The sequence below is a fragment of the Struthio camelus genome, chromosome 13 (genome assembly GCF_040807025.1).
Source record: "Struthio camelus isolate bStrCam1 chromosome 13, bStrCam1.hap1, whole genome shotgun sequence".
NCBI classification, from domain to species: domain Eukaryota; kingdom Metazoa; phylum Chordata; class Aves; order Struthioniformes; family Struthionidae; genus Struthio; species Struthio camelus.
In genome coordinates, this window is record NC_090954.1 from 7,571,563 (window position 1) to 7,593,310 (window position 21,748).

The following is a 21,748-nucleotide window of genomic DNA, read 5'->3' on the forward strand; positions in this document are numbered from 1 at the left end:
AATGCTTTTGCAAGCAAAACTTCAATTTCCTTTTTTTAATAGAGCCAAATGTCACCATTGCTATCCCTGTTCAAGGCAGTGTCATTTTGAAGTGGCTCGCAGTTGAAATTTATCTTGCCACATCTTTCAAATTTCCTCCTTAAAACAAACAAACAAAAAACATAGCTTTTGGAAAACTACAGTGCTTGGTGGAAGAAGGATGGCATTTGGCTACCCTGTTCTTTCTCGAACGCCTCGGTGTTGCCTGTCTGCGCCGGCCATTGTTGCAATGTAAGCAATACTGTTTGATGCACTGCCACCCTCTATTGTTTGTTCAGTGTTTAGAATCTCCAGTGGGGAAGAGGAAAAGAAGCATGACTGTTAGTACTTCTCAGGACCCATCTTTCTCAGGATTAAACCAGGTCTGAACTGTCTCCTATTCCAACCTCAACCCCAAATTCATGTGCTTTATTTTTTGTTTTGTTTTGTTTTTCTTTTTGTTTTTTTTCTTTCTGGAGAATGTAGACCTTGCAAAAGCACCTCTTATGTTGGCATTATTCAGACATACTTGGCAAACATGTAACGTTACTAAGATGTTTCCCTGTGGCGCTTGTTTATTGAAGTTATTTCTAAACTTGATTTTAGAAGGGCTAAATGTACGTGCTTGATTTCAAATGCAGAAGCAGGTTTTATTTTTGTCTTTAAAAACTCAAAGGCAGTCTTTTCCATATATTGAAGGGGTAGACATGCCATTCTAGAGAAAGAGCAGCGTTTTGTATAGGGCTATCTGCTTGCCTTCCTGTAGAGTTCCTGCAGTGTCTTTGAATGCACGTGGAGAAAATCTCCTATCACTTCAGCTGGGCTCTTTCCCCATGCAGTGTTTGTTCATAAGCTTTCCAACTGTTTGAGAATTCTGTTTATTTTATTAGCCCGATGGATCAAGATGAGATTACTCCAATACGCTGCCTCTTGGATGAGCGCAAGCTTAACTTGTAAAGTTAAGTGTAGAACTTCTGACTCCTTTAAGAGAAGATGATGAATTGGAAAGAAGTGAAGACACATGCCAGTTTTTAGCAGGACAGCTGAAAAACACTGAGTACAAATCATAGCTCAGGAGTTTGTCCATGGAATCAGTTAGTAGCTTTCCCCAACAATAATCTTCACTTATTAAATTCCAGACAGTTAGCTGTGCTGCATGCAAACTGACAAACTTGTTATCTGCTTCTGAAACTTACTTATCCGTTGAGACAGAAACTTTGTTCTGCTGCCCTAGTTGCTCTTGGCAGAAATCTTGCTCTCCTTCTCCAGTTTTCTGCAGTTTATTGATTGTGCAATAAACAGAACTAAGGTGGTATGAGATTACCTGCTGTGGAAATACTTACACGTCAGTGCTGACTGGTATTGGTTGATTCTGTGCTCATCCAAATCAGATTTATATCTTCCAACTTAACTTCTTTCAGGGTGATCATACTCCTTTAACTTCTGCCCATCTAGAACAGGCAATACAGAATAAGCCCAAGCAAGGGAACAAAGTAAACTTCCCCAGAGAAGTCGGTGCCATAAAATGCTATCCAGTTACTTGACTAGTGAAAAACAGGACTGCATTGCTTAGTTAATTCTTTTTTTTAAGGCCCTTGCCGTACATCTTGAGCATGCAGAACTTCCTTGTCCAAGTCTAACACATAGCACCTGTAACAGCTGTGGAAGAGACAGAGCATCATTTGCCTTTAACTCTTTGGAAGAAAGTGGTCTTTACATGTATGTACCAAACAAAATTTAAGGGCTAGACACCAAGTATTTATGTATTAGAGGCATACTTTCAATGTTAACTAGAGATTCAAGATCTGTTACTTTGTCTCTTCTTACTATTATTAATGGCAAGATCCCCAGGGTTACAGAAAGCACGTAAAGATTTTGAGTTCTTTAAAGTATTTGTAACTTCCTCTGCAGTGAAAATATTCTGACTGTGTGTATATGGGGGTTCCCCCCCCCCCAAGGCATTGTGTTTTGCATAAGCTAATTGGCAAAGGTCTTGCAAAAGTAGCTATTGTGCTACACGTCAGAGGCCGTCGTCATGTCATCAGATCAAAGGTTTAATCAGAAAATAAGGGGTTGCATTTGAGATAAAGTTTTGCTTCTAGGAAAGTTTCATTTGCAGTATAGTAGTCACATATAAGCTTTGCACTATCTGCTTTAGGAGTTCAGTATCAGAATTGTTAATTTCCTGGTAGTTTGAAAACAAGTTCTTGCTCACTGAGTGAATAACTACCACTACAGTGGTAGCTGTGTTGGGTGCAACAAAGAAAAGACCCCCCCCCCCCCCCCACTACCTCCTCACCTTCCCAAACTATTGTCCGACCAGCATAGGAGATTTAAAAACTTGCTTGACATCCTCTTGTTCAAAGCATTCTAGGGTTTGGGGGTGACTTTCAGTAGAACAACTTGTAGAAGGCAAATGTGGAAGAACTGCGCTCTATGGTTGTGTGGAAATTGTGGCAAGATTTCAGCTCAAGGTTTTCTGCTCTGAGATCTGTGATTTGAGAGGTCTTTTGAGGTTTGTTTTTTTTTCCTCGACTACTGAAGTTTTTTTAAGAAAAGCTTCAACCAGCTGTTCTAAAAAATAGCTACTGTGCACTTCAGAAATCTTCAGTTCTTCAGTATCTTTATGATACTTCCTTGTCAAGCATCACTTCGTAGTTCACAGCAGTTCCAGAGTGCCCGAATGAGCCTTTGTTTCTGTCTCCAGATTCACCTGCAAATCAATCTCCACTACTTGTTTGCATTTAAAGTCTTGTCTTCTGTTCTGGAATCACCTTTAAAGTGATACTGAATAGTTCTTTAGAGAATTTCTTAACCTTGTTGTCTTCCCATCACCTCCCTTCTTCCAATAGTTGCCTTACAAGTATTCATTAATTTATAGGGATCGTAGTTCCTGATCTGTAACACTAATCCCAGTAATGGTATCAGACATTCAGCTTGATGATATGTAGCTTGAAGATTGATTGCTAGAATTTGAAATGCTTCTTATGTACCTCTGCCTTAGCTTTTGTTGTCTAGTGCTGAAATCTTGTCACAAGAAGGTAAAATCTGTATTAACCTGCGTAGATAGGCTGGCTGGTAGCACACTGGTTAGCGCACGCTTCAGTAGTTGCTAAATACCAAATCATTGGGCAAGCTTGGTTATTAGAAACCTAAATTGGATTCCATGTACTAGGCTCTAGCTTCCTGGCTGCGTTCATATAATCAACAAGAGTTTCATGCTGCTGTGATAGTGTTCTGGTAGTCTTAAAATGGGCATGTGATTGAAAGCAAGGTGTCTTGTTTGCTTGTTGAAGTTCTTGCCCTTACATTCTGCAGAATGGCCTTTGTTCTTTATGATTGAGTAGAATCATTTGCGTTAAGTTGCTGAGCTGCCTTTAACTATGTGTGTAAACTGCTTCAGTGTGAGTAGGTTTTTGTGAAGTGTACTTTTGCACGTTAATTCCCTTCCTAAACTGTGCATTGTAGTTACTGAGCTAGTGTGACACAAACTACAATAGTAACTCAAAATAGTTTAGAACTAAGCTACAAGCGTTGAGTAGCACAATCTAATCTATTCTACTAGACTGAGAAAAGGCTTGAACTAATTCAGTATTAAGATTTTGAACTTGCTAGTTAAAGCTAGTTCAGTCTCTGAAATGTTATTTTTGCTTCTTCCGAACTGTAGGCTCTTACATTGTGTGGTTGTCTTAAATTATAGCTAATACCTAGTAAAAGAGGTTGGAATTTCTTACATTGTGTGGGAATATAATCTTTTTTTATTTCTCTTTAAGTTATTCCTTATTGACTTCGGTTTGGCCAAAAAGTACCGGGACAACAGAACAAGGCAACACATACCATACAGAGAAGACAAAAATCTCACTGGCACAGCTCGATATGCCAGTATCAATGCACATCTTGGCATTGAACAGAGGTGAGTTTAATGAGATTAGTGCTGTGTTCTTGGAGGTTGTAAGAGGATCTTGTAAGATTCTGAAGTTTCTAAACTTGCTTTTTGTGAATAAGTGTATATTTCAGTCTAGCAAGTACTTTTCTTTCTGACTGCCTATAGAAGGATAGGAAAAGAAAAACGAGGCATCTAATAAACTGCTTAGGCTAAATCTTGCAGGCGTGAGAGGTGTGCGTTCTAAATACCTTTTCTAAGGACAAGCTATACTTTCAGGTAGATCTGAAGGGTATCAGAGGACCTTCACAAATACAAGAGTGCGTTCTCCTCATTGTGCTTGTACCTGTTGATGCCACTATTGACTCACTTGAAAAGCAATTCTGTAGCCAAAAAGGGTATTTATTCTAAAGGTGGTGTTTTTGTCCTGTCATCTCCCTCCCTCTCTTAAGTTATCCAACTACTGTTTATCCTGTTGCCTGCAAGCAAGACTTGACAATCATAGTACTTCGTTCATGCTGTATTTTGGTTTGTGATATACATAAAACAGCGCTGCAACTACTCTTGCCTAAAATTTGGGCTTAGCTACTTTATTAAGCAGAGCCTTTTTTTTTTTTTTAAGCAAAAACATTTTTATTGTCTGAATCAAAAGCATGTTGCTACTACAGTGTCCTATCAGTAATCCATGGGAGATAGCACTGAGGCTTGTTCAGAAGCATGTGTTAGGCACGCGTGAGATACGGTGCCTCTTTTGTTCCTTGCTTGGTACACCCAGATATTGTAACGTATAGGTGTATATTATGACTTTACCGCATGACACTGGGGTCACTTAGAGACATAGTTAAATCTTCCCTGAATCTCTATGCCTCTGACTTTTTTTAATTTAATCAGAATTGTAACAACAGAATTTCTAGCGGCTGACTTTAACAGAATATGTAACTTAGAAATATTTAGGGCTTTAAAATGGACCATGTTTCCTCTTTGTTTTAATTTTCTTAAGATTCCTTAATTCAGTGACATTATTTAAGCTTCATATGTGGATCAGGTAGAGCAAATCATGGGTGTAAGTTCTGAAGTAAGCATGTGCACACTGCAATCCTTAAACTCTTCTTGTAATGAGGTAGCTGTGCTAGCCCCTTACAATGAAGGCAGGGAACTGCAAGGCACTATTGCTTTCAGATTCAGTTAGAGGCATTGTGTCCCATCTGCTGGCACTGGGAATTCTGGTGTAGTTAAAAATGTAGCGTGGTCCAATGTTAGAAGTCGTTAAACTGTCTAGAAGCAAACAGTGAAGCAAACAAATAATGTTCCTGTAATCAAGAGAAGCCAGGCCTGAAGTTTCATGGCAGGATGTTTCAACTGTTAGTGCTTTACTTAAACTGTTACAGAATATGTCTTCTCATATGTAATGGCAGCTATTCCTGAGTCACTGTTTGTGAAATTCTCCATTTCTTGTTTTAGTAATAGAGGATGTCATCCTGTCTTCCAAATCCTGAAATTCACTTTTATCAGTATATACTGAAATGTATTTCCAAAAGAGATTTCAAAATTGAATTGTGTACTTTCTACTACAAAATTATGTATTTAAACACTAAAAGAATGAACTGGGTAGTGGATGGAATCTACTAATGCTTTTAAGCCTGCTGAATGCACTCCTCCCTTCTCTGAAAATGTAATTGCAGGTCATGGCTCTGTTGTGGTTCACTGGATTCTGTTGATGATTCAAATCTGCAAGTCTAATGGAACTAGCAAGTTCTGCAGGCTGGAATTTGTGGTCTTATTTACTATCATTTTTCACCCCTTTGACCTTGGCTGTGGTTTCATGTTGCAGCAAAGATGACCTAATAGCTAGCTGCTGTTGAGAAGAATGAACCCCTCTTCCCTTCCTTGACCCCGGTGCACAGCTAGTACTTGTTTGTCCTCGTGGTGAACTGGCTCAGGGAACAGAGTTGATTTTCTACTCTGTTAACTCCCTGAACTGGAGCCCTGAAAGGTCAAGAAGCTGGTACAAGGTTTGGGGTTTGGGGGGGGGGGGGGTAGGCAGGCACTTTTTGGCAGTAGCTAGTGGTTATATTGGCTGGACTGTAATGTGAAGCTTCACCTGCAGTTTCTTTCCTCTAACGTGAAGCTCTGGAGGCAGCAGATCTGTTGGGGCCCCTTTAGATTGTGCTCGCATAAGTCCCATTCTACTTTAAGCCTTATTATGTATGATCCGATTCATACTCCACCCTCTCAGCCTTTTGCTTCTTGGTGGAGTGGGGTGGTATAGTCTTTTCTGCCATCATCTAAATACTTTTCCTGCAGATCCTACCTGGGTAGCAGAGCAGCAGCAAAATCTGTCAGATTCTCTGGGTAAGGGAACTGGAAGGAGAAAAATGGATTACATTATTTTTCTATCTCATGTAACATAAGTATCAGAAGTTGAAAGGCAGTCAGAGAAAAATCTGACACACTACTATAGCTGGGAAGAGGCAGCCTTGCCAGGAGGAAACAATCATGGAACATTCCCCTCTCCCCCCTTCAGTGAACTGTACCAGCCCTAGGTAATCCTGAAAGCTGTGTAGCAAAGTATTACGGTGTTCCTATGACTGAAGCATGAATCTAGAGTATATGCAGTGCAGAAAACATTTGAGGCCTTTCAGATGAGAGACTGTGCAAATTCTCAATGACGTTTATGGACCTTTAACTTCTGAAGTTCCTGAACTGCTTTGAAACCGACTTGCTCTGAAAGGAAAGCAAAGCAGCAGCTCTCAGATTGATGCATACTCTCTCCTAAATAACGGTTGTCTCTTAAAAAACCTTGAGATAGCTGAGATTCCCTTTAACAAAAGGAATTGAGGAAAGATTGGAATTATGCCCTTTTGTAAATACACTACTGTTTTTATGCTAGATGTGTAATACTGGTCCCCGACAGAAGCAAGGTTTAGGGAAAAATCTGTAAAGAAGGTGAAAGATTTTTCTTTTCCTTAAAGAAGTTAAGGAAGTAACGTCCTACCTCTCTTAACTGTAGGTACCAAGGAATGCATTGTAAAACGTTAGTTTTGTATCCGAGCTACTTAGCTAAATGCCATTGACGTTTAACACTCCATTTTTTTCTTTATTTTTCCAAAGTTTTATACTTTCCCAAGTATTATAATGTAACTGCAGATGGAAGAAACTTAACCATGCACAACACCTACTGACTTGCTTAAAAGATGAATAGGTTCTCCTGGTTTTGGTGACTTGTTAATTGTGTACCAGTGGTATCCTAAACTTCCAGATCTCTTAGTGGTATTAAAGAGACTTCCTTAGCACCAGAACTGTTTTCAGTTTTTGTTCCCTCATTCTTGTTTTTAACTTTACAATGTTCACGCTTCTTGGAATAAATTATGAAATGCTGGCATTTGTAGTTCAGGGTGTTTCTTACCTTTTTTACAGTCGTCGAGATGATATGGAGTCTCTAGGCTATGTATTGATGTACTTTAACAGAACCAGTCTGCCTTGGCAAGGATTAAAGGTAAGTTATGTTGCCTTTTTTCTTTCTTTTTTTTTTTTTTCTTGAAACTCTACCCCCTCACATTTTTTTTTTTTTTTTTTAAGTTTTGGGAATCATGCTTCTGACTACTGGCCTGCGTAGGTTATTGTATGCAGTATCTACTCAACTTATACAAAGATGCTTTTTTGAAGGCACAGAATGTATAGACTGTAAAAGAAAGGTTCTTTCTGCTTATTGTGCAGGAGGCAGAATGTCTGTTTTAACTCTCTTAAAATTTATGCTAAACAATAGCTTACGTCAATCTTGCAGAGTTGTTATTCTTCTGTCCTAGGCTGAGACCCTCTTTGGGAAGTGGAAAATAACATTTTTAGTGGCTTCCCCAGTGGCCGCAGAAAGCATGGAAACAGTCTCATGCCTAGCAAATTAAGTTTCAGTGATATCTTGAGTCTAGTTTGTGGCGAGGCTGAATGGATATTACCTGAAACAGAGTTATTAACATGTACGTGGCTATCATACATGATAATGCATGGTAGATACATACAAGTGTGGCAAGTATTTCTTATTTCTATTATTTGGACTTCAGTGATTTATTTCCATCTTTTAATTGTTTTTCTTCCTCCATGTGGGAGTTGTGTAACTTAGATGGTGTTGCAGCTGCAGATGTAAGACTTTTAAACAGGCAAGCAGCTTGTGAAACGCAAACTCTTCAGCTGCAAATGAGTGTAATGGCTTAGTGAAACGCACAGGCAGCCCTTGAATAGGGTACTGAGTGGGAATTAATACAACTTTGGCAAATGGATATGCAAGTCTGGTCTATTTAATGGACAAAAGCAGCAGCTAGAACTACACGAGCTGTGCCACGTGATGGAAGCATTAGACTGCAACAAATGCTATTAAACTGTGTCGCCAAATCTTAATACCAGATTGACCTTCATTCTCTTTGCAGTAAGTGTGTGGGACTTGGAGATTTCATGTAAAATACTTCTGGTTGACCAACCGATTTTTTTTTTTTGGTTTGGGTTTTTTGTTGTTGCTGTTTTTGCTACTGTTAATCTGATGTTGCACAATATCTCTTATGTTGTGACCTGCATGTTCCACAGGCAGCAACAAAGAAGCAAAAATATGAAAAGATTAGTGAAAAGAAAATGTCCACTCCTGTTGAGGTTTTGTGTAAGGTAAGAGTTTCCAAATGATGTCATGCAGCAAAGTGGAAGTTTGGTGTTTTTAAAACTAGAGCCGATGTATTAGATTAGTCCCGCACTGCTTTTGTTGCTGAATAACGCTTTTTTTTTTTTTTTTGTGGTCATGGATTTCTTGCGTGTTGGCCACCCAACAAGACTGTGAGTGTGTTACAGGGCAGGCGTCCTCTGCTGTTTATTAGAACGTTTCATGCTGCCATCATTCCAGTTCCTGATGACTGTCTGCTATGTCGGCTCACAAGTTTTCTTGGGTGGGGCTTGTTTATTTCTTAAAATTGTAGTGAATATTTTACTTGTGCCCTGTGGATAAATAAAACCAAGACGGAGCTATATATAGCTTGCCTATATGTGCTCACTGCTGCCTCTTTAAGATTCTTCAGGTTGTCTTCTGTATCTTGAACAGAAGCTGTAGTAGAATTGGATGTGAAGTAATCTTTAAAGCCTTGCTGCAGAACAGTTCTCAATGCTATCCTTTAAGTCTTCAGAGGATTTCTTCCCTGTCTCTTGAAAGCTATGGCTGCCATATGCTTGCTGTCAAAGGTCCTTGGGAACAGGTGGTAGTGGCTGCTCATCACATAGCAAGCACCAAGGATCACGCTTGCCAGTCATTAACTTTTATACACCCTTACAGTGAGATGACTTCTTCCAAACCGCGGCATTGTTCCACCCCCATGTTTTCTCTCTTGTACTACGTGATTAGCTTATGCATAAACTATTGCCTGCTCAAGGATGGGGCTTAACATAGCAGGAAATGTGAAAATACGTTAAGTAGGGAATCTTTGAAAGAGGTCTTCATGTTTTAAGTCCTCACGCTTCATAGTGGTAACTGACCTTGCTTCTAGTATATTCAGATAGATTATCGAGAAAATATGTGAAGTGGAATCTGTAAAATAAGTAACAATGATCTTTCAGAGACCTGATTAGTAGGAACTGGGTTTAATTGAGATGAGCGAAGCAAAACATATACCAGGTAACAATGTTGTTAATCGAGAAGGAAAGCAATGTGTACCTGGGAACTTGCTGATCAAATCCATTTTCTAAAGCACAAGATAAATGAATAAATATAGGCAAAGTGGAATCTCTAGATTTGAATCTTCAGAGAGTTTTGTCTGCCATTAAATATGGGATATAGCTTTTTTGCCTTCTATAGGGTTGTAAAAAGCTTTTTTTTTTTTTTGGTTGCAAGTCATGGCTTGATTAACGCTGTTGATTTACAGGGATTCCCTGCAGAATTTGCCATGTATCTGAACTACTGTCGTGGCCTGCGCTTTGAAGAAGCACCAGATTACATGTATCTGAGGCAATTATTCCGTATTCTTTTCAGGTCAGTCTCCAAGTAGAAAAGTATAGAAATTTGTCAGTGCTTTACTAGGCAGTGACTGCTTTATGGAACTTAAGCGGTAGAAAGCTGATCCTTATGTGCGTGGTGCAGGGAGTTCTGGGATTTTCTTTACGTTTCAGTTTGCTCCAAATTGCTGTTCAAAAGACCAGGAAAATATTGAGCCATGTTAAGTATGAAGGAAAAGATCCTCCTGTTTGGGTTGTATGATCTGACCACTAATGCCAGATGTTTGAGCCCACACTTCAAACTCTGTTGCAAGTGAATTAAGGAAATGATCCCTTGATAGAAGTGTTGGAAGCTTTTTATATTTGGATATTGGTGATGGGACTAGCAGTGATACCCAGGAGATGGATTTCAATGGAGAGTAATGTAATAGCGCTGTTTCTTTGAGCTTGTTAGAGCAACAAGAACATAAACCCAACTTTGTACAGTGAAAAGGATCTTTGAAAGCTGTCAAGAATATCCACGTTTCTGGAATCTCCAGGATTATTTATTGAAGAAATTGGGATTTATGGTACCGTAATCTCCCTTTAAAGCTCTAAAGAAAAGCTCAGAACCCCGGTGCAGACAGATAAACTGGGTTATGAGGAAATGCTTTTACAAATGCAGACTTTTGCATAGACAGTGAAGAAAACGCTGCTTGGTGGTATTTGGGCTTGCTTCAAGAATCCCTTGGAGTTATTAATAGTTAGCACTTGTATACCATTTGTAATCTCCAAAGCAGGTTGCAAATAAAATCAACTTCTAGTTCTGGATTTTCAGCAAAGTCTTGATATTAGTAACAAGGTAGCTGCGATGTATTGCAGTAAAGTATTTCACTCTTTTCTAGGACCCTGAACCACCAATATGACTACACATTCGACTGGACAATGTTAAAACAGAAAGCAGCACAGCAGGCAGCCTCTTCCAGTGGGCAGGGGCAGCAGGCCCAAACCCCCACAGGCAAGCAAACTGACAAATCCAAGAGTAACATGAAAGGTTAGTAGCCAAGAACCAAGTGACGTTACAGGAAAAAAAATTACTCTAATTTGGACAACGTCGCCAATTTAAGTGTTAGATCAAGGAGGTGGTTTAAAAAATATATTTGGCTGTTCATTTAAAACAAACAAACGAAAAAAGACGTCCTTGGAGAATTTGACTACTAACTTTATACCAAAATGTCCTTGTTCTTCATATCATTTCTTCTGGGGATGTTGGGTCATTTTAACCACTGCATCTTTTGCTCCCGCATTAACCCCTTTCCAAAAAAAAAAAAAAAAAAAGAAAAAGAAAAAAACTGACTTGGTGTTGGGAATGTGTTATATTTTTATTTACTTTTATATATATTTATATGCATGCATATATATGCATATGAATATATATATTTTCATAAAAATATGTAATACAATCCAAAATCCTAGACCTAACACTTCCTAAAGGATAATTCTCATTAAGTAGGCAAGGATCTAGAGACTTTGGGTTCTACTCTGTTCCAGCTGTAGTAATGCTGTGGGTTTGCTTCTGTTCTACATGCCTGAAATGTTAGAAGCAGAAAATTGTGAATTATCTGGCTTCTTCCAGGGGTTTTACATTGAGACATTTGGTCCAGAGGTAAAGGAAAGGACCAGTGAGCTCCAAGTGTCTTGCCTAAATTGAGAGACAACCCTGAACTGCTGTGGACTGCCAAGTCACAATTTTCTGAAGTACCTGGATGCTCTGGGATGGGTCTTCAGATTTCTTGACTGTTTGTAATATTTCTGGCTTATGGTTTCAAGGGGAAATGTTGTGAAATGTTCAAGACCTGATTGTTTTAAATTTTGAAACTGAGTGGTTCTGCAAAGGCATGTGAGATTGTTTTACACGTTCTAGGGGCTTTTTAAAATGTAACGTTTTTCAAGTAAATCTTCCAGTGTTAGTCCAGTACGTCATTAGAATAAAACATTGCTACAGCAAGCGGCTATTGCAGCCAGTCCTGTTGTGAAACTGATTCCTCAGGATGAGCTATGGATAACATTGAAGCTAGTGCGGTTGCCCAAGTGAGTAACGAGAGCTAGGTCTACGTTACGTACTGAGGTCTTGCTCCTCTTCAGTACTCTTTTGTCTTGACCTTCACTTTGGTCCATATGGAGGCGTTAATGCTTTTTCTTAAAATGAAAATCCCATTGAAGCTTTTTAAATATAAGCCTCCTTATTTTATTAAGGATATAGGCAGCTGCTTTATTTTTAAACTGACAAAAGTTGGGCTTAAGGTATGGCTGCAGTGCTTCTGGATCAGCTACGTGGCACTGTGCTTTGAACTGGCAGGCTTACGAAAGTGGAATGCTAGTACTCATTGTTGCAAACGCAGTCCGGTTGAACCATTAGAGCTTTGCCTTTGGTTTGTGCTATCTCTTCTGTGAGTTCTCACTAACGATTAGTGCTTTAAAATGGGCAATCTTACCCCCAGCAGGAAAACTTACTCTGTATAACTTGTACAGTCCAGGGTTGGATAGTTACTTGCACCTGCTGGGAACAGAGGTGAATCCAGCTGGATACTTTGAGGAAGGTGAAACGAGTACTGCCACACGCTGAGGAGCATGGACAGTAGGCTTTGTCTTGTCTCTTTTAAGGAAGATTACATGTGCAGATGCAAACAAAGTGTTGCCAATATTGCCGATAATTACAAGACATCCGGCTAATGTGGCAGACTAGGAGTCAAGGAGATGCAGAGGAGATTTTGTATTATGGTTGAAGTATTTACAGTAAGCTTATCAGAACATTGTGTTGTGGCAGCACTCAAACCTGACCAGGTGTCAAAGCAACTTAATAAAAACACAACTGTTTTTCATTTTTCTTGATAAAGTGAAGTATCTGCTGGTCTTCCCAAGGCTCAGTCTGAAACAGTTCTTGAAGACACATTTTTCAATAAGCTACATTTTAAATGACAGATTCTTTGTGGCAGAAAGTCCAACTTGCTTTGCTGGGGCTAACAGGCATTACAATACTGAAGGCTATAAACCGATTTTAACTTCAGCTGAAACACTGGTATGTAATAGACTAACTGATTGAACACCCAGGTGTGTGGTGGTTTTTTTTTTGGTTTTTTTTTGTTTTTTTTTTTTTCCCGAAGCTCTGACTGGAGTTCAGAACCCACTACTGAATCCAGCCTGACGTTAGGGGTACGTGGAAAGGCTGGTTGTTAAAGCACAAGGAAACAGTCTGAGCAGGAATGCAGTTCCTCCCAGCAACAGCTCTTGTTTACAGTGAAGATCTTAACGGAGGTGAAGGTCTGAAAATAAACTGACTTTAAGTTGTATGCACTTAAAATTTCATTTTGTTAGTAAAGTAGCCTGAGGTTTAAAGGGCTACTTGCCTGGCTCAGAATATCTCTGACCAAGTGCCATACTGTAAGTGAAGAAAAGGTAGTTAGGAAGATTATCAGCCTCCGTTTCCTAGTGGTGGTTCAGTGACAGAATGCAAAGCCACAGCTGAAATGACAAGCATGGATACAGTGAGGGTCTCTAGTGGATGAACTTCATAGACCGTTTCTCTTTCTTGGTAGACCTTTTTCATTGCATTGTTTTTGGTGGTAGCAAGGCCCATAGTTACAGCCATGAAAAATTTACTATTTTCCGTGGTTAGAATTTCATTTGGCTCTTGCATGGATTAACAGCCTTCTGGATGAATGATACCCCCCTCTCCCCCCAAGAAGAAAAGGTTCATGATCTTTGGATTGATCAAGCTGTAATGTCAGCAAAGCATTAAAGTAATACTTGTCAAACTTCTGAAGGCTTCCCCAGTTCCTGAATAGTTTCCTGAATAGTTAGCTTAATCTCTTCATTAAAATAAAGGTCCCAAGTTTCTAAAATCCTACATGACTTTTTGTGCGGAGTCTTACCAGTTGAAGATCATCTGAAACCAGTTAAGCTCAAGCAGGAGGTTCTGGTTTATATACTGCTGTCATATTAAAGATTAATGAAATACTGAGTAATTTTGGAGTTCTGTATAATTCTCATGTAATTGCTGTAGTAAAGCCTATCCTGAAGAGACTTGTTAAGTTTGACTATATCAAATTACACTCACTTTGTAACTATATCCAGTTTAATAAGAATACTGGAAATAGCAACATACAGGTGCATTTATTGACAAAAAAAATCTTAGATTATACTGTACAAAGCAAAAGTGCTGTTGAAGGCATGCATCTTGGAAGAATCTTAATTCATTCAGAGACTTAAGACTATTTACATTGTAAGTATGCTCATTTGCAGATATTCTTGGCTGCCTTAACCTGGACTCCCTTTTTTTCCCCTCTGTCTGTTCCTCTTCTGGAACCCTGTACACTGTCTTTTGTGACAGCCGGTCGGCAGTCCTATTAGCATTCACTGAAAGGCTTTGGTCATGGCAGAAATTTTCAGAGCAGACTGTTAAAAGTTTGTCCTCTTCTTGAGGTTTAGCCGATTGACAATTCAAGACTTCACTGCTTGTTTTTCATCTACTGAACAGGAGAAAAGTTTGAATGCTTCTCAAGTACAGGAGCTCCTTTCAGCCTGACAGTACAGTTACTCTGCTCCTTTTGATCAGATGATAAAGCGATTTGAGCATCCCTCATATGGCCCTGAGGTTATCAGAGTTCTGGGGAACATCTTGGATGGGTGAGGAGCCATGATGAACATGCAGATTTGAACTGCTCCTGTACATAGTGAAGATTTATGTTAGAGACATGCCTGCAGAAACTCTTTAGCATATTCTTTATACTGGCAAAGCCTGTGTGCTGCACGACCGTTTTGTCAGCTCATTTAACAGCAGTGGCTGAGTTTGTGAACTCATCTATGTAGTCTTAAAAGGACTTGCAAGGGACTTTGGATTGAATCTAATTCCGGATTGCTCTTTGTAGAGTTGGGAATTCTCTTGCCCATGATACCTTGGATTTGAGCAGTTCTAATCCGAAGCAACTTGCTTTGGGTGATTTTTATCAGTTGTCTGCAGCGTTCTGTGTAGAACAGCATGGGAGGCCGAGAGAGGAGCCCTTACCATCAGAAAAGAGTGGTGGACGCTCTTCACAGCAGTGCGCATACCACAGGGCTGCTCATTCATTCAGGCCGGATGTTGAAAGCTTCTTTTCAGGAACTGACCACAAAGAACAAAGTTATTCAGCAGCTATCCTCATACCTGAGGACAACAAACTATTGCTGTCTTGCCTGTGATTAAAGGAAAGGTGATCCCTGCTGCTTGAAGGGACGACTGCTGAAGATTTGTGTTTAGACATCTCTAATTCTGTCATATCTTCTTATGTCTCCCACTAGTCTTTCACAGATGTTTACTTTGAAGTGTGCTCCCATTTCGATAGTAGCATTGCTTTGGCCTGTGCAAATCTAGTTTCTTGAGCTACTTAAAATGGATCCGAGTTGAACAAAACCATCCTGGTTTTTGTGGCTCAAGTAACGAATTCATGTTCCCTGCTGAACACTTTTAAGTGGACAAACAGTGTAACTTTCTGAGTTGATCACATCAAGTTTATGAGGAACTCAATGCCGGTGAAATTAAGGGATCAGTGAGGCTTCCGTGGGAATTTGCACTCAAGTAGGAGTGTCTCTGTTTAAATTCTGCTGCAGGGCTTTTTTCAAAATTGCTGCCATTAGGTTCAGGAAAGTGTCCTTCAGTACTTTGAGTTCAAAGAAAGCCATTGAATCTCTTCCAAGTTACCTATAACCTGTTGTGAAAGAGCTTAAGCTCTTTTCTAGGTGCTGTCCGGATACATTTCTGCATGTCATGCCACATTTAAGACTTGCTTGCGTTTGCTCCTGTCCAGATGGCAGTGCAAACTGTAGCTGAGGTCAGCTTTGAAGATATTTCTGTTGTAAAAACTCAGAGCTGTTGTTTAGTTAGTTCATATATTCATAAAATACCATGCTATTTGGAAGGCATTCAGAATGGAAACTTGCTTAGCAAAGTAGTCTCTGGTTAAGACTCCTGTTACCCCTCAATAGCACCATGCTACTACCTGAGTCACCAGAAATGGGTATATAAGAAATCCCATGAAAGGAAGACTGACTTAGCTTGCAGTAACTGGTTCTTTGAGTTCTGTGTATGTATTCCTTTAGTCTCCCCTTTCCTCCATATACTGAACTTGTCATTTGGAGTTCTGAACATTGGGGCAATTGTTCTCGACGCTCCCTTCCCTGTCACACAAGTTGTTTCACTTGTCCTTCCAAGAACAGAAGGTAGGCTGGGTTCTGAGTCACTGCCAAAGCTTCTCATTTCTGCTCTGGTCACCCAGAGAGTCATACATCTATCTGATCATGTAGTGAACACCAGTTACTGTAAGGTAAGTTATTTTTGTTTCTTTCCCCTTCTGCTGTGTGATACTGCCATACTGTGTCTCTGAAGAGCACCACTGCAATCAGATGACAGTTTGACATTCAAGGAAATAAACGCGAGGCATTGCAGACGAGTAGAAAACAATCCTATGAAATTACATCCTGCTTCCTAGTGGCAATAACACATCTTATTTTCAAACTGTTGATCTGAATTCCTGTTTGAGGAACGTGGCATGCAGTTGGCGCATAACTGTGCGCCATAGGTGCGAGTGTGAGGTGTGTGTTCGAGCTAAAGGGTGTTGGCAAATGCTGTTAGCTTTGGAAAAGGGTATCTGGAACTCTGCAATTCTAAGATGAAGCAACATGTTCCCCTGTGAAAGACCGTAACTGTTGATGTTTAATTCTCCTGCCATGGAGGCTGTTTCTTTTTCTTTTCTTTTTTTTTTTTTTCCCCCCCCCTCCAGTGTCAATAAGTTGCCCTTGTGTTTATCTTGCAGGTTTCTGAGCGTGGAGAGGATGGGACAAAGCAGAGCAGATCGGAGCAGGACTTGTCACTCCCCAAAATCCTAGAAATTTTAGTTCATAAGTACACTTGCCAGTGGCTGTGGGCAACCATTTACTTGGTGTAAAGAACTTAATATCAGTATAAACTGGCTCTGGGCAGCGTCGATGATGCTGCACTTTGAGTTGTAGCAGCTGTAATTGTGAATATTACTGAGATAGTGAAACATGGTGTCCAGTTTTCTATTGCATTTTTTTCAAGTGGAAAAGTTAACTAATGGTTGACACACAAGTGGAGAAAATTGTGCATATGCCAATTTTTGTTACCTTTTTACTTTGAACTACACCGCTTATGAGATTTCATTGTTTTGGAAGAATGGCATGAACAGTCTTCGGCAACAGTTGTGATAATTGTAAATGCTCACAATTGTGCACTCTTTTCTGGTTATTCCTCCCTGGGTTTTGAAAGTTGTACACTTAAAACATTCTTAAAGTTGTTGGCTTCTATGTGCAACATACCAAGCCAGCTGACATGGTAGTAACCAAAGATTCCAGTTTTTAAGCATATGAAAGACTCTGCCTGCTTACCTGTGCTAGAAATAACAGCATCTAAAGTGAAGACTTAAGAGAAACTTAGCGACTACTAGATAATCTTTAGGACTCTGCATTAACTCTATAATGTTCTTGGTATAAAAGGAAAAACAGCATATTTGTCACAGAAATTTAGTTAACATCTTACAACTGAACCTGTATGTAAGTTGCTTAGATAAATGTAATCACTGTAAACATCTATACGATCTGGGATTTTGTTTTTATTTTGAAGCGGGAGCTTTTTTGTTTACAAGTTCATTAAAAACTAAAAACTTTCTGTAAGGAAATGAGATTTTTTTTTTTTTAATTTGCCTTGCTAATTCAATTTAAGAAATCTGCATCACCCCTATTTTTTTAAAACCAGGTTTCAAGGCTGTTTGTTAAGCAAAAGAAGTCATATTTCTTTCTAAATCATTTTAGATTTAGTGTTGTAACTCTTCCTCGCTTTTATTTTTAAATAAATTGTATTTTTTTTCCTTGAGGGGGAAGGGGCAGTCTTGCATTTTTATAACCTGTTTGAGACTCAGCCCTCTATACTAAGATTGGATTTTTAAAAAAATCTTTTGCAGACCCAGTATTGGTAGCCTTTAAGTGTTGCCATGTCGTGCATCGGTTGGACTGACTCATGATTGCTAGTCTTGAGAAAAATTTGAATGGAAGTATTTGGATGGTTTTAAACCAAGGCATTTTCTTTCAAGTTCTTGTGAAGTGGATATGACCAGATTTTTACTTGTTCTTGGGGACAGCCTCACACCATGCGGAGTTCACATTGGTTACTGCCCCAGGCTGTCTTCCTTCTCACTCCTATTCTAGCCCAGCTGAAAGAAAGAATACTTTTATTGCTGGTAATTCTTTAACAGTGTAATTTATTCCTTTATAGCATGTCAGAATAAATTAAAAAAATGTCTGAAAATGCTGCCAGATGCCTATGTGTAAATGTTTTGTATGTTAGCTCTTCTAGACAGTTTCCATGCACGTAGCAGAGTTCCTGGTCACAGTCCATGTTTTCAGTGTTGGGAGAGGTCTTTCATTTTGAAAACTCTACTACTTCAGGGTCGCAAAGCTTAAACTTTGTGCTCACCGTCATTCTAGAGTGGCGGTCTGGATCAAGGCTGTATGCTTCCGCAGTCACTGTGCGTACTCCCTAAATGAGAAGGATCTGTCCTAAGAAGGTGTTAAATCTTTTAGCTGGAGACCCCTTTGTTGTGTGCTGATAAACGCTTTGATAGATAATGTGGGAGTACAGTGAAGCAGAGGGGCTGCCAGACAGCAAAGAGACATCAGTGCATATTTGGAAAACTTGTTTGCTGTGTACAGAACGTTCTTTTTTTGTTACCTGGAAGGCAGAAGAGGAAACATAGCTCACACTTCTGGCTAGGTATTTTTAAGGCTCCGAGTATTGCCCCATCCAAATAAGGATGCTTTACAAGCAATGGCTCATCTAAAAGATGGTATGTTTCTAAGAACTGGTATCTAGAATACTATGTTATGTCCTCCTGTCTAGACAGAGCATCCGCCAACGTGCGTTGGCACAAATGGAAGTATCAATGCTTGCTTTTGCCTTTTTCAGCAGCTATTCTCAAACTGGCTGCTTGGAATTTTCCTAGTACCGTTCCTCTTGCCTCGATACGTGATACTCTAAAGTTGGAGAAAATTACTGGTTTGGGGAGAAGAGATTATTTCCTCTGTTCATTAACTTTACCCATTACCCATCTAAGTAGGTTATCAAAGTCAAAAACAAAAACGTCCTTGATAAGCAGTGGAAACAAGAACAGTTCCTAATGCTTAGTGTCGAGATCCATTGGTTTGTAGTTCTAAAATTGCAAGCCTTTTAGTGCAAAAGAGCACGGATGCTGCTTAGTCTTTCAAAGATGGTACGTGCGTAGAGTTCACTTTCACGTGAAAAATGTCAGCTGAAACTGTCAGCTGTCGTGCTTTGCTGCAGAAAACAGAATTACACCAGCGTACACCAGGCGTTCTGAGCAACGAATGAGATGCCAACCTTTCTTAAGGAGATGGCTGTTACACTGAGCATTCATTTGCTGAGTAATCCATTTGGTTTGTAACAGACATTTACAACTGAAAGCATTAACAACTATGTTGATCTTGACTTCTAGTTGCAGCTTTGCAAAAGTTTTATATCGAGAGCTTTCCTCTTATCTGCTGTTACAATGTGAAGCCAAAAAAATTCTGCAAGGAACCCCAGACCCTTTGCAAATAATAGTGCCCATGAAGTGAAAGAACTACGCTCTCGTGCTCCCTGGAAAGTACTAGAATTCTGGTAATGACGTTACTGTGGCAGTAGGTTCTCAGCATTTTCCTAAGCTGTGTCTGGAGCTGTAGAGCAGTTATTAACCTCCTTATAGCAACTCTTAAGAGGCATTCTTGCAGCACCTTTTAAAAGCCTGCATAATTTGCAGTGCGGTAGGCTCATATGTGCAGTATACTGGTTCATTATTTTCAACCTGTTTAAGCCGTGCCTTATTACAAGCAATTTGAGAGCCTTTTTTGTTCTCCTGTAAAAGGCTCTGAAAGGAGGGAAGAACGCTCTCTGGGTCTTGTTTATTAGTAGCGTCTCTTTCATTGAGGAGCATTGTCCTGGCTTGCCTGCTGTTGTGCTGAGCGTTGGATATTGATAATGAGAAATGATTAATTTATAACCTAGCTTCTCCTGTGGAAGCCCCTGTGCTGAAAATCTTTTTCAGTCTCCAGAAGAGCTAGGTATTTGTCTGCTAACCTGTCAAGCCTGTCCAGCGTATGCTATCTTAAGACCTTTTTTAGGAGGGGGGAGGCTGCTGTCTGTTAAATTTCACCTGTACAGGTGTTTTTCAAGCCTACCTGTTCTGCCATTGCATTGTTCTGACTGTTCTCTCACTTGGCTTGTTCGAGCGCGTTGCATAGCGCTTCCGGGAACTTGTGCGTGGCTTTGTGTGCGGCCCTTGTCCTGAAATGCGGATTGCAGCAGAGGTGAAGTGTCTAATTCATAGCTGACCCTGCTTGGAGCAGGAGGCTGGGCCAGATGACCTCCTGCAGTCCTTTCCAGCCTGAGTATTCTTACGATCCGAAGTTAGTTTTTTGCATGAGGCTTTAATTTCTCTTGACAACGTTCTCCAGTATAGAAGATTTGTTGCTTAGCCAGCTCTGTCAGCCCCATCTGCTTCTTACTTAATCACAGTGAAATCATAACGATTTCATATCAGCCTGATGTCATAATACAAGCTTTTGGGTGCTGCAGACTCCAGACAAAAAGAAAAAGTGGGCTGGGAGGAAGAGCTGTCTGCTTTGAGCGCTAATGCCTCTGGAAGCTGAGGCAAGGGAAGCAGCAGAGGAAATGCCCACCCTCCTAATTGGGCCTTAGTGGAACAATTGCATTCATGGCATGTTGTAATGTGGAAATTGCTCTTTAATGTAATCCTTATTATCTAGGACTAAACAGGAAGCGGGGGAGGGTTGTATGAACTCCATATACAAAGAATGGAAATGGACTGTTCTGCTAGGTCTCGAGATTGTTCTTGGTTCTGAGCTGCGTTAGTGGAATGTTTCAAAATACACCTGTAACTGTTTGTCCCTAACCATAAAGGAAGGCTGGTGTGTTAAAGGAAGGCTGTGTCCAGAGTCGTCGTTCTTAAGGCAACCTCAGTGAGCCCAAATGCTTTTCAAAGCTTTAATATTAAACACAGGAATGGTTTCAAATTAAGATGTTAACTTGTGACTTTTTGCATCATGCGAAATGTCCTTAAGTATGACACAGCCACCTATTGCTAGCGCTGAGCGCGGGTGGCTGGTAATCTGGAGAAGCTAAGGAGTACTCCAGCTGCACCAGGTTTGAATGAATAGCTTTTCAAATATTTCGCTTGTATAATTAACTATGAAAGTGACACAGCAGCTTTTTCTTTCAGAGAACAGCTTGGCATTTAGACGTCAGAGGCTTCTGGAATTACCTGACCAAGAGTTCAAGCTCAGTTTGAACTCTTCCTGTGTTTTATCTCCCCTCCCCGTAATGTCTGGATCCCTTTTGTTCCTATTGATAATGCTGATTGTTTTGTGGTAAACACAGCTGGTTATACTTCATTTCTTTGGCTTCTGCAGAGTTAGAGAAATAGCATCAATATGCATAAATAACAGGGAAGGTTTTTCCACAACTACCGGGTGTATTTTGTTGTGCTTCAAAGAGCAGTGCTCTTGGCTTGCATGCACTGCTCCCTCTCCTCCCTGCCCCTTGAAAAGATAGCGAGCTTTAGTTACTTTGTAGGTTACTTTGAGCTTTTTTTTTTTTTAAATGAACACTTCAAGAAGATCATCAGTAAGTCTTGAAGGAGTGTGCATGCTATCTGACGATGTACGCTGGCTTTTGCACTTTCCTTGTTGCTGTGAAAGTCCTTGCGTGCGATGATAAATACGATCCTTAGCCTTTACATTCCTGTAAATACAGCCATGTGCTTGATGCAACAGAACTTGTGTAAG

At 40.0% G+C, this 21,748-nt stretch overlaps 2 protein-coding genes across 6 annotated transcripts in view; one reads left to right on the forward strand and one right to left on the reverse strand.

Moving 5' to 3' along the window:
- Nucleotides 1-18,202, forward strand: part of CSNK1A1 (casein kinase 1 alpha 1) — a 37,018-nt gene extending 18,816 nt beyond the window's left edge. Inside the window, exons 5-11 of one of the 4 annotated variants that reach the window (XM_009672492.2) lie at nucleotides 318-401; nucleotides 3,792-3,931; nucleotides 7,319-7,397; nucleotides 8,477-8,551; nucleotides 9,793-9,899; nucleotides 10,747-10,895; nucleotides 16,690-18,202. In XM_009672492.2, the coding sequence (XP_009670787.2) occupies nucleotides 318-401; nucleotides 3,792-3,931; nucleotides 7,319-7,397; nucleotides 8,477-8,551; nucleotides 9,793-9,899; nucleotides 10,747-10,895; nucleotides 16,690-16,697 (642 nt within the window). In that variant the 3' untranslated portion in view covers nucleotides 16,698-18,202. The remainder of the gene's footprint in view (nucleotides 1-317; nucleotides 402-3,791; nucleotides 3,932-7,318; nucleotides 7,398-8,476; nucleotides 8,552-9,792; nucleotides 9,900-10,746; nucleotides 10,896-16,689) is intronic. The other 3 variants (XM_068959340.1, XM_068959341.1, XM_068959342.1) reach the window with 3 other exon arrangements.
- Nucleotides 1-21,748, reverse strand: part of CD74 (CD74 molecule) — a 133,011-nt gene that overhangs the window by 80,732 nt on the left and 30,531 nt on the right. The window lies entirely within an intron of this gene.